The sequence below is a fragment of the Poeciliopsis prolifica genome, unplaced genomic scaffold (genome assembly GCF_027474105.1).
Source record: "Poeciliopsis prolifica strain line A6 unplaced genomic scaffold, Auburn_PproV2 SCAFFOLD078, whole genome shotgun sequence".
NCBI classification, from domain to species: Eukaryota; Metazoa; Chordata; class Actinopteri; order Cyprinodontiformes; family Poeciliidae; genus Poeciliopsis; species Poeciliopsis prolifica.
The window spans coordinates 1,674,771-1,685,988 of NW_026562453.1; the positions used below are offsets into that span (position 1 = coordinate 1,674,771).

The window sequence follows — 11,218 nt, forward strand, 5'->3', positions numbered from 1 at the left end:
TTAAACTACAAACAAGTGGACCCTATTTACCAATTCAGTAACTTCTGATTAACTTTATCTGTTTATTGTGAGAGTAAAAGAGGCAGATGAATGCCCCGCCTTTCAGTTTAGTAGTTGCAAAAAAACAAAACAACAGAAAACAGCTAAACCCTTTAATGTCACGGTTGTTCATTCCACATTTAATATTGGTTAAATACTCTATATTTTGGGCTATAAACTGTAGAAGCTCAACAGAAACGGAGGGAAAGCATTGGAGGAACAGCGGGGTGTTTGTGCAGAGCTGCAGGCCTGGGACAGCAGGAAGCTAACGGCTAACGCTGCTCACGGGCTGGAGTCCCCGGATGAAACCATCATGGCCGCCACTCGATGAGCTGTCAAGCTCTCCACAAAAGAAAAAGGTAAAGAGGAAAAAATACCCCCAACACCCGGGACAACTCCACGTTTACTATGAATTTATCCCACCCGACAGCTTGGTCTGCGGTAATGAGTCGAGTCGGCGTGAAAACGCGGTGCTGTGCGGGAACTTTATCGTAGCGCTTTGTGCTCTGTAAGTTATTTCGTCTTTGTAAGCTCCTCTTCTTAAGCGTCGCGTCAATTCAAACCGCAGTTAACGCCACGAAATGCGTGTTTAGACATAAACAGAGAGGCGCAGCGCCTCTCTTTTCCTATAACTTGTGTTTCTATGTCTTCTCTGCGCGCTGCAAAGCGAGTCTTCATCGCTTTGTTGTGGTTAACTTTAACTAAACAATGGACCAACGACCCCCCCTGGCTGTTTGTACTCGGTCGTTTTAAGTTTTAGTGCGTTTCTTGTTTTGGTTTTCTTTCTAACAAGTCGTAAAAAGTGATGCTTCTAAATTTATTTCGTGTGTTTCTTTTAAAATCTGGTTATGGATCTTGCAGGTGAAGCTATTGTAATTTTCTGCATGTTGGTGAATATACATGTTTGTTGTTTGTGACACACTAATGCCCACAGTGAGGTATTTTGGACCTTGGCCAAGCAACAGGTGGACCTGTTTAAGAACTACAATCTTGTTTTAGGGGCTTACATTTAATTATATTCAAGTAAAATTACATCTCCTGTTCAAAATGTCATTTTTTAAAAACTTCTAAACAATGCTGTTTTTATTAACCGCTGCATATTTTGTGCACCAGAAACTAGAAGAAACATGGATGTTTGCACAGCCACCTCAACGGGCCACAGAAAACTGCGCGTCAGCAAGAAGAATAGAAGCTGGCACAGACGGCTCCACCTCAGGAAAACTGTCGTTCAGCCCCCAGCTATGCAAAGCCAAGATAAGAATGGGCCAAAGAAGATAGCGAAGAAGTGGGAGCAGACCAGCGTGTGGCCTAAGGAGCCTCCCCGGGAAGCCCGCGTCACAAACGACGGCGGCAGTACGCTCAGGTTCCCCTGCTCTCAATGCGGGGACAACTCGGATTATGCCCCCAAAGACCTGGTGAGGCACTTCATGGAAATGCACGGAGGCAGTCTGCCCGTTTTTTCCTGCCATATGTGCACTTTTAGCGCCCATGAATTTTCCTACCTTCAGGTTCACCTGCTAAGCCACAAAGACACTTTTTCTACCTGCAGCATGTGCAACGACAACATTCAACGCACCTGGCCTGAGTTTAGTGCACACCTGAGCATGTACCACTGCTCGGACGGGAAGTATTCATGCGAAACGTGTAAGAAATTCTCAACATGTGACTTTCGGGTGTTTCTCGACCACATATATAAGCATAATTTAACCGTTGAAGATAAAGAAGTTGGTGGTCAGTTCTGCGGCGGCGAGGCGCCGGAGAAATGGTTGATCAATAAGAGCGTTAAAACTGCTCATGTTTGCCAGAATGGCAACCAGAGGAAAGATGGGAGGCGAATTCATTCCATAGCAATGACACCAAGTGAGCGGATCCCCAGAGTGAAGACGAGGTTAACGAGAAGCACTGTCAGGGACACCTGCTGGTTGACGCAGGACTGTCTGTCGCTACCCGGGAAGGAGTTTCTGGATAAATACTGCCATCTTTCTGACCCACAGACAACGTTAGAAGAGACTCAGCAGTTTTTGATGCAATCTGTCGCAGGGGAAACCGATGACCAGAAGTGGACCAAGGCTCTCAAATCCGTTCTGTCAAACGTCCCTCAGAAAAACTCAGAAAATGGCATCGTGCCCAACACGTCAGATCTCGCCGTCCTCACGGTCAAGAACAAAATAACGTTAGCTCAGAACGGTGCTGCTTACGCGAAAAGGTTGAAAATGGCCTCCGCAGATAAGGAGCCTACCTGTCCCCAAAGCGCCGATAGCGACTCCTTGTGTGCAAGTGACCAGAAAGGATTTAGTCCAAATCTGAAAAACCAGGCGCTTTGTTTGACTGAAAACAAACCGCGCAGTGACTTCTCGTCGTCTGGTGCTGGAACACAGGAAAACCGTGAGAACCGCAAATTAAAGACTGATTCAGAGATCCAGGAAAACAGTGAAAAACTGGAAGAGCCCATAGACGACGTGGGCAAGTCGAGTGATTTAAAGTTGCCGAATGAGAGTGAGGGGAAGATGAAAAGACCACGGTGGAGAAGAAAAGCTAGATTTAAAAAAGTGCAAAGAAAACCAGAAGGAAAGGTTTTAAAGATTGTCATAAAGAAGAATCTGGTGAAGGGGAAGCAGTGGGTGTCTCAAAGCTCTTCATCTCCAAAACATGTTGAGATTGATGGTCATGTGGAGCCGCCGATTCCTCAGCAAAACGCCATCAAAGGTTCCCCGGCGGGCCTTCCTGATCCTTCTAGACGAACTGCAATCTGTGACTCTGTACAGCCAACAGAGGCTAAAGATACGAGGATGGAAAATGAACATCGAGATGATCTAGAGGAGTCGCAGGATTTCTCAGACAGACGCGGATCTGCTGAGGGAACAAGCGAGACGAATTCCGTAGCTGCATCAGTGACCAACGTGAGGACGCCGCACGAAGAGCCAGCGCTACAAAAATCCAACGAGGAGACGGAGGAGAAGAGAAGTCCTGCGGCTTCTTCACCGCATGGTAAGACGGTAATTTGTTGTTCAAACTCTGCAGGCATGAAATGAGTACCGGAAAACCACTTTCTGCGTAGAGTTCAGACTTTATCGCGATATTTTCTGTTACTTTATCTTCAGTTGAGTCAAAAAGCAAAAAAAAAAAAAACACACTAAGCTGAAAAAGCACAATACAAAATTTGTTCAGAAATAGAAGATATTTAATTTCCTGACAATCACAACACAGTGTCAGAATAACAAACTTTTTGTCCCAGATAAATTGTGATAAACAACTTTGTTCTTTGAGATAATCTGATAGCAATCAATCAAAAATCAATAAAAATGTATTTGTATAGCACATTTCAGCAGCAATATATTTCAAAGTGCTTTACATCATAAACACAAAAGCACAAAGTCATGCAACATAGAATAAACAATACATTAAGTCAACTTCCATCACTACATTTTTAATTGATTATGTTTCAAATACAATTCTAAACAGGTGCGTTTTTATTTGAGATTTAAAGGAAGTCAGTGTTTTAGCTGTTTTACAGCTAATCTAAAATCTAATCAACATTTTATATTGGACCTGGAAGACATTTAAAATATCCAAAATAAACAAAACAACAAAGATAACAAATGAAATGACATCTCTTTAAACAAAAGCAAAGCGACTGCTTTATAATGATATCAAATGAGAACCTTTTTAATGATTGGAAATTATCAAGCCTATTTTAATTTGTCATGCTATTTATTGATTTACTGCTAATTGTGACAGACCATGTTGAATAATATTGCTTTACTGTAAAATTTTCCTTTATTAATCTTAATTTTTTTACAGGGAAGGCAAATTTGGACTTGAGCCTTGAACGTCCTGCAGAGCAAAGTGATCAAGGGTCAAAATGCGAAGAGGCGTCCACAGATTTCAGCCAGCATCTCCTGAGCGGCGTCCAGTCACCTGGAGCTGAAGCGAGTCAGCGGGAGCCGTCAGCGGCGGTGGCGGCTAGGCCTCAGTGGCACCTGGTTCCGAAACATCAGCCGAGAACGCTGAGGTTAGTCGCCGTAAATCAGTCCCAGCCAGTCAAACGTCCGGCGGGAGACCAGCCCGTCGTTGTACTGAACCACCCAGACGCCGACATCCCCCAGGTGGCACGCATCATGGAGGTCGTCAACAAGTACAGGCAGGTGCGGAGAGTCCTGCTCTCCCGGCACACTCTCAGGGCTCTATCGGTTCTGAGCGGTGGCGGGGCTGCAGCGATGACGAACAATCTGATGGACGATCAGGGCAAGAACTCGGTGCAGGAGAGGTTCACCCTGAGGCTGAAGTTCCGCAGGGTGAGCAGGAAAAAGTACGAAATTGTGGGCGTGGCGTCGCCGGGCCGGGACGCCTCGTCGAGGATCTCCTGCTGGTTCTGCGGCCGGGTGTTTGCAAGCCAGGAAGAGATGATGCTCCACCGGCAGCGCCACCTGATGGACTGGAGGAAGCCAAACTGTGAAAAGTCTTAAATGTCACACACACTGGATTGGGTGGGGAGAAGAAAAATTAAATCTGGAAAAAAACACTGCAAAAACGCAAAATCTCACCAAATATTTTTGGTTTAGTTTCTTTTTTTAAATATTGTACTATACTTTAAACAAGACAGAACTAACTAACAGTTAGTTTGAGTCAGTAATTCCTTAAAGTTGATAAAAAAAAGTGCTAGTTTCATTTGCACTATATTAAGATATTATGTACTTTAAACAAGCCTCTATATTTTGCTAAAAAGTCAGTTGTAAGTTAGTTTTGTCTTATTTCAAGACCATTAAGACATTTGTACAAGAAACCAGAGCAAAAATACTCTGTAAGATTTTGTTTTTTGTAGTGAAATTATTGTTTTAGGTCTGTCTTGTGATTATTTTTATTTTTATTTTATAAATAAATTGATGATGCTTCCTGGAAGGTTCACATTCTCAGGGTAAACATTTACCTTTTGTTTCTCTTCCAGTAAAGCTCAATACAGAGAGTTTAGTTTATTTTTGTGTCTCTTTTTGCCTCCAAAAAGGTTTTATTTAAAGTGATTTAGGTACACTGTCATGTGGATTTTATAAAAACACTGTAATCTGTTAATTTGCCATACCGTCTGTTTTTGGAAGCAGATTATGTACGGGTAGACTACGCAGTGTGGTAGCTGTCATATTTATGTTATTGGAGGCAGAATGCTGTAAGTTACTCAAATATACCAAATGTGTGTATAAAAATAACAAAAAAAGTACAATAAGCTGTCTTATTCAACATTTATTTATCCTGCTTAGATTTAGTCTTTTAATGCTTCTTTTATGCATTATTTCTAAGGAATCTGTGTATTTCTAAATTCTTTTGTATAAACTTTGAATCATGTTCAGAAAGTATATTATTTACTGTGAGAGCTCTATTTTTCATGCATGTATGCATGTGGGTGTTGATATCCCTGGTCACAATTTTTAATTATTTTCTTCAAAATTGATTTAGAAAAGAGAATAAAAAAGATTTAACAGATTAGATTTTTGTTTTATCTCTTGAAGATTTGAGGTTTGAGGACTTGAAATGATGCTAATTATTGAATTGCACTATAAAATGTATTTTCCCACCCTTTACCTCACTTTTTTAGGCCTTATCCTTTGACAATCCTGCTGTGGCTCTTTGTTTCCCTAATGTAGCCACTGTCCCTTATTTAAATGGGAAATGTGTGCAAAAATCCCTGTTTTCAATGATTTCTTTTTAAATTTATATATATTAGCTTTGTATATAATCCGCAATAGGTACTGTAAAAATAAATAACCTGAGAATATTCACCAAGTGCCTGGAAATTATGACTATGCAATAAAACTGCATGGGTGTGATAGCATTACGAATGAAATTTGCTGTTTTTGAGTGGCGATGATATGAGTCGAAACATTTTTATTTAAATTTTTACAGTAACTCTTGAAGTAAGAAGTCCAGCTCCCTTTTGCTGCAGCAACACTGTCTCATTCCTCATTGATTTCAGTGGATTGTTTCCTGACTGAGCATGAAAAATCCTAATAAAACACAAGTTAAAAATCCCTCTGAGTCCGTCTGCTGCTTTGGTTCTACACGCTAGCTTTTGGGAAGTATGAAATGACGAGACAGCTGACGTTTGGGTACGGGTTGTAAACTTTTCTTACTTCCTCCTAGTTGTAGCGCACCTGCAGCAACACATTTCTAACTGCATATCGTTGCTGGCTTCACACGTTGAGTCATTTGGGTTGTTTAAAGAGACAACACTGCAACAACTGTCGCATATAGAAACCAGATTAAGATCAGAGTTAAACACGCAGAGCCTCTAAAAGTGTTTAGACACCATGAATATTCTTATCATTACCACGAAAATTGTAGAGGAAACAATGCATGGTTGAAAGCTATAGATATTATTTCCTGTGTAATATTCTAATCCAATAAATTAGAATGTTATTAAAAGTTCTCATTTTGACTAATTACAAAGAGATGGATGTTTGAAAACCTTTATTTTTTGTTAATTGTGATGATTTTCCACCTACAGCTAAAAGATATTCAAAATTATTACATAATATTGTATCAAACTACTCATTTCTTCTGGTTCTGGTTCTGGTCTGCTCTGCATCCCCAGAACCAGAACCAAACATGAAGCAGCAGAATTCAGCTTCTGTGCACCACAAACTTTAAGAAAACAGAAAAACAGCCAAAACTAAGACGAAAAGCCCACCTGTTCAGATCTGCTTTTGAGTTTTGATTAATAGAAACTGGAACATTGATCAATATATTTGACAATGATTTTGAGGATGTTTGACAAAATGTCAAGTTTATTGCTTGTTTCATAATTGGTGATTGATATTTTTATGAAACTTGCTGCTGAGATGTGATAAATAAACTTGACTTCACATGACATTTTAAATACATAAATGTAGCGTTAATGAAAAGTATATTAAATATCTGCTTAAAGGTTGTCAATTTTCATAAAGTACTGAATGCATATTCTAATTTATTGAATAAGAGTTTCTGCTGCGCATCCCCACAGCATGATGCTGCCATTTCTTTTTCATCGTTTGTTACAAATTGCAATATTACAGATATCAATGTGCTTTGAAGATCGGAGGTTTAAAAATCTGTTAAATATCCAGAGTTGGGTAGTAAAAAGTTACATTGACTTGAGTAACTTTATTGAAAAAATATACTTTTAGGAGTATTTTTACTATGCTGTATTTTTTACTTTCACTTGAGTTATTTTATTATGAAGTATTTGTTTATATTTAATGTAAAATGTCTGAATTTTCTTCCCACTGAATGAAAAACATCTTTTAACCAAAACTTCACCAGCTACAAATAGACACCTGCAGTTTTTGTCAGTTTCATCAGTTTTTTATTGAAATAAACTAATTAGGAAACATTTTCTTTTGCCCGCTTTTGTTATTGTTTGTTACTTACATGAATTATTGTAATTTTCTCCTTAAAATACCAAAATTTCCACTCAACTTTACATTTTAGTTCATCTGATGATGCAACTTGTAAATATTAAATTATTTTTTACTCTTACTCAAGCAATTTCTTTAAGTGCTACTTTTTACTTTTACTTGAGTAAACAAATGCTGAAATATAAAGTTTTTGGGTCCTCTTCTATCCTCTGTATGTCTTAATCAAGTCAATCTCAGCCCTTCAAAATGTTACTGATTCAGAATCAAACTTTAGCGTTTGTGTTGGTTAATGATTTCTGAATCATAAACCCTGCTACCTCCCAAGTATTTTCAGAGTAAATATTTTGTACCTGGATGTCCAAAACAATATGAACTTCAGAAAATATGCAAACATTTGAGAGCTTAACACAAGAAAAACATATAAATCATTATCGGAATAAAACAAAAACTCACTCTATAGCGCCAGAAAACGAACAGGAGCATTTATTACAATATGAGAAAAAAAAAACAGCACCAGAACAAACCTTTGGGCAAAATGTCTTACTGAGTATTTCTACTAAACAGAACTTAATACATTTTACAAAAATGATCTGTAATGGAAGAATGAACATTATTTTTAAGTAAAGTTTCTGTCTAAAGAAAACTTGATGGTAAAAACGCAAAAACTATAATTACCTCCAAAACGCTCTAATACGCAGGAAGAATTGCGGCAGTCTCATACTTTGTAACTGTTTTTCATTTAGAAAACTATGGAAACTGGTAATAATAAAACAGGTGGCGGTAAGAAATGCAATAAACTGTACACTTTACAAGAATGATTTTTACTGGAAGAGTGAACAACAATAACCTGTTGCTTAAAAAGAAACAAAAACTATGAGCAAAAACTCATCAAGCATGATCACAGAGAGATCAGGATGTGCTGCAAATGTAAAACTCCCTCAGTGAAGCATGCAAGTTGCATTGTACAGCAAGATAATGGTCACAATGTGGGAAAGGACAGCTGGAAGCAAGGAGAATGTAATTTTGAAGAACTAAAACTCCACATAAAGCCACAAGAAGAAGAAAAAGTTTCATCCAGGATATTACTTTAAAACCTTCCTGTTAATTTAGTTTCTGTAAATGTCTCCATGTGGAAGAACCAGGACTGCAGTGGAATCCTGCAGGAAGCTCTTAAGCAGTTCTTTAGTCGGTTTACCGTCACCTGCAGCTCTGTGTTGTACTTGGAAACACGTTGAAAATGGGCCGTAAAGATGCAAAGTGAAAGAACTGACAGGGTCATCTACGGCTTTACAGGAAAAAACAACTTGGTGGCGTCTTTGGTGTTGCTCTGGCTGTCGATCAGAACCAGCAGGTTCTTCTGGTGGTTCTCTATGATGCTAGAGACACTGCTGAAGAACTGCAGGGTAAAAACACAGAAAAACAACCGGTTTATTAGTTTGACACAGAAATGCAAAAGCCTGAATGCTGTGATCTCTAGTGACAATAATATATATACATATATCTGATTAAATACACACTTGTCATCTGCATAAGGTTATGTTTAATTTATTCAACACATTTATTGTTGAAGCGTTCAACACATTTTAATGAATTGTAAAAGCAAGAAAATAAGTGGACAAGTTTGAGTCATTTTGAATTTGAATTTTCTTTGTTCCATCTATACACCTTTGAAAAGCAGAATTAGAGCCTCCTGCACAACCAACAAGAATACACCAAGTGTATTGTGGATGGAAAGCCAACAACTAAACATTTGTTTCCTCCAGCAGCCATTGTACTGCACATACAGCAGTAAGACCAGCTGACCAAATGTACTGGAGTTCAGCTTGGGTTGCTATGTAATGGGCTGAGCTTTACTGGAGTTGCTAGGTAACAGGCAGTGCTTGCAAATTTATGACGTTTTTGAAAAGGCTCATTTTCCAGCCCAAATGAAGGCGCTATACCTCCTCTCCCTTCTTCTCTCTCCCCAGCGCGTACTGCTTGGTGCTTGGCACGAAGCGGATCGGGATGTTGTAGACTCTGCCTCTGTAAAACACCACTAACGTGTAAGGCTGCTGCACATCCTGACCCGAGCTCTTTCTCACCATGAACGCACCGTCCTGAAACAGAAAACACTCCCCATCAATCCCTACGGCTTCCTTGGGCAAATACTTTCATACGCGCTCTCATCCACTCAAACCTTATTTGATCGCAGTAAAGCATCATCTGCTGTTTTGCGGTCACATCCGTTGGCAAACCAGGGTTTGTGATAAACATCTGCATCCTGAAATTAAAGCAGTTACAGAGCTGAAACATTTAAATCAACACTCTTTATGTAAAAGTAGGTGTAAAAGCACACCTTGTCCTGGTCGGTTGACCCGTTTTCAGCAGCGATGTATCCCCGCTCAGCTGGTTCTGGGACAATAACTTGCATCAGTTGATTTGGAAAAACATAAACTTAGTGTGAATGGTTGCGAACGTACGGATCAGAACTTACTGGGTGGTGTTAACTGTGGCAGGGGGATTCTGCAGGGAAGTAAAAAATGAAAAATCAGCAAAATGCAGTAAATACACAGTCAGAAGCTGTGATGAAAGACAATTCATTATCAGTGAAGCATAAAATGTAAAATTTGAGTGTCGAGCGCCTTACTTTGGTCGTTTTAGATCCAGCGAGAAAGCTTTAGGAGACGGTTTCTGTTCTGTGTGCATCACAGGCAGGGAGGCGCCTTTGAAAATGCAGACATCCTGCAATTAGCTGCTTTTCTACTTAGTTATTAGTGTAATGACGCTTTCAAAAAAATAAACATAGCACTAAGAATCTTTCAATTGAATTCACTTACTTTCAAATTGTCTTGGTTTCATGTCTTGTCTCTGCAATAAGACACATTATTAGTGTTTGGCATCATAAGGTGAAAATCAAGTCAAAAGGAAAAAGCATTTTCTGCAACAGGATGTCCAAACTGTGGCTCCGGGGCCATTTGCGGCCCTCTGGAGGATTTGATTTGGGCTCTCTGTCCATAATTTAAGAACGTAGCAAATTTGAGATTAATTTGAGAATTTCACAGAGAAATAAAATCTTAAAACAATATAAAGGATGTCTTTATTTTTTTGTAGATATTGAGGACAATAAATCCCCAGAAAAGTTATAAAAATATTTACCTCTCATTTGAAACAGCAACTCTCCAAGACTGTGTTTGACAATGATCTCCAAAATTTGAACTACTTTGCTTGTGAATTTAGTATATTATTCAAGAGATAAAAACAATAAATGTCTTAAGTCCTCTCATCTTGACATATTGGTCCTAATACCAAAAGGTTTGGACACCACTGGTCTACAAGACTTTATTGTTATTAATTTATCAGCATATTCTTACCGGCAGTAGAGGCGGCTTTGGTGACCTCCTGTAAACAGATGAGATACAGTTTTAACCTTGTCATCAAGTAAATGATGTGTTTCCAGAGTGAGTAGTGCTTACTCTCTCTGCACACGAGGAGGAGGACCGCCTGGAGGTTCATGACTGGAACCTGTGAGTGGGCAAACAGTGCAACTTAAAATATCATTTTCTGTTCTAATTTACTCAAGTTGCATATTGTTTACAAAAAAACCACACTTTTGACTCTTTCCTTCTCTTTTGAACTAATACTCACTATTATCTTGATCACAAAGTTCATATTCATCACCATCTGTGGGTTGCTGGATCTGAAAAATATGCAGTTTATGTCCAAGTTCAGCTGAGTCAACCATTTTAAACCAACGGTTCAACATCTGATGACACTTACAGGAGTGGGTCCCCATTTATTCAGCCTGTAAAAACAGA

General features: G+C 39.2%; 2 protein-coding genes across 3 annotated transcripts in view; one reads left to right on the plus strand and one right to left on the minus strand.

The window, feature by feature from the left end:
- The first annotated feature begins 300 nt into the window (after positions 1 to 300).
- On the plus strand, positions 301 to 6,059 carry LOC129352622 (zinc finger protein 518A-like). The gene is made up of 3 exons (XM_055021700.1): positions 301 to 398; positions 1,153 to 3,027; positions 3,841 to 6,059. Exons 2-3 carry the CDS (start codon positions 1,167 to 1,169, stop codon positions 4,503 to 4,505), a joined length of 2,526 nt encoding a protein of 841 aa, XP_054877675.1. The 5' UTR covers positions 301 to 398; positions 1,153 to 1,166; the 3' UTR covers positions 4,506 to 6,059.
- A 1,830-nt stretch (positions 6,060 to 7,889) lies between these two features.
- Positions 7,890 to 11,218, minus strand: part of blnk (B cell linker) — a 28,952-nt gene continuing 25,623 nt past the window's right edge. For both annotated transcript variants that reach the window (XM_055021702.1, XM_055021703.1), the window contains 11 exons: positions 11,181 to 11,205; positions 11,049 to 11,100; positions 10,877 to 10,925; positions 10,775 to 10,802; positions 10,241 to 10,271; positions 10,051 to 10,126; positions 9,898 to 9,926; positions 9,760 to 9,815; positions 9,601 to 9,684; positions 9,365 to 9,520; positions 7,890 to 8,820 (listed from right to left, as the gene is read on the minus strand). In XM_055021702.1, the coding sequence (XP_054877677.1) occupies positions 8,704 to 8,820; positions 9,365 to 9,520; positions 9,601 to 9,684; positions 9,760 to 9,815; positions 9,898 to 9,926; positions 10,051 to 10,126; positions 10,241 to 10,271; positions 10,775 to 10,802; positions 10,877 to 10,925; positions 11,049 to 11,100; positions 11,181 to 11,205 (703 nt within the window). In that variant the 3' untranslated portion in view covers positions 7,890 to 8,703. The remainder of the gene's footprint in view (positions 8,821 to 9,364; positions 9,521 to 9,600; positions 9,685 to 9,759; positions 9,816 to 9,897; positions 9,927 to 10,050; positions 10,127 to 10,240; positions 10,272 to 10,774; positions 10,803 to 10,876; positions 10,926 to 11,048; positions 11,101 to 11,180; positions 11,206 to 11,218) is intronic.

Excerpts from the sequence above, each read along its gene's own strand:
- LOC129352622 (XM_055021700.1), top strand. The coding sequence starts at position 1,167 with ATGGATGTTTGCACAGCCACCTCAACGGGCCACAGAAAACTGCGCGTC. Across the intron at positions 3,028-3,840 it reads TGCGGCTTCTTCACCGCATG|GGAAGGCAAATTTGGACTTG; the intron begins GTAAGACGGTAA and ends ATTTTTTTACAG.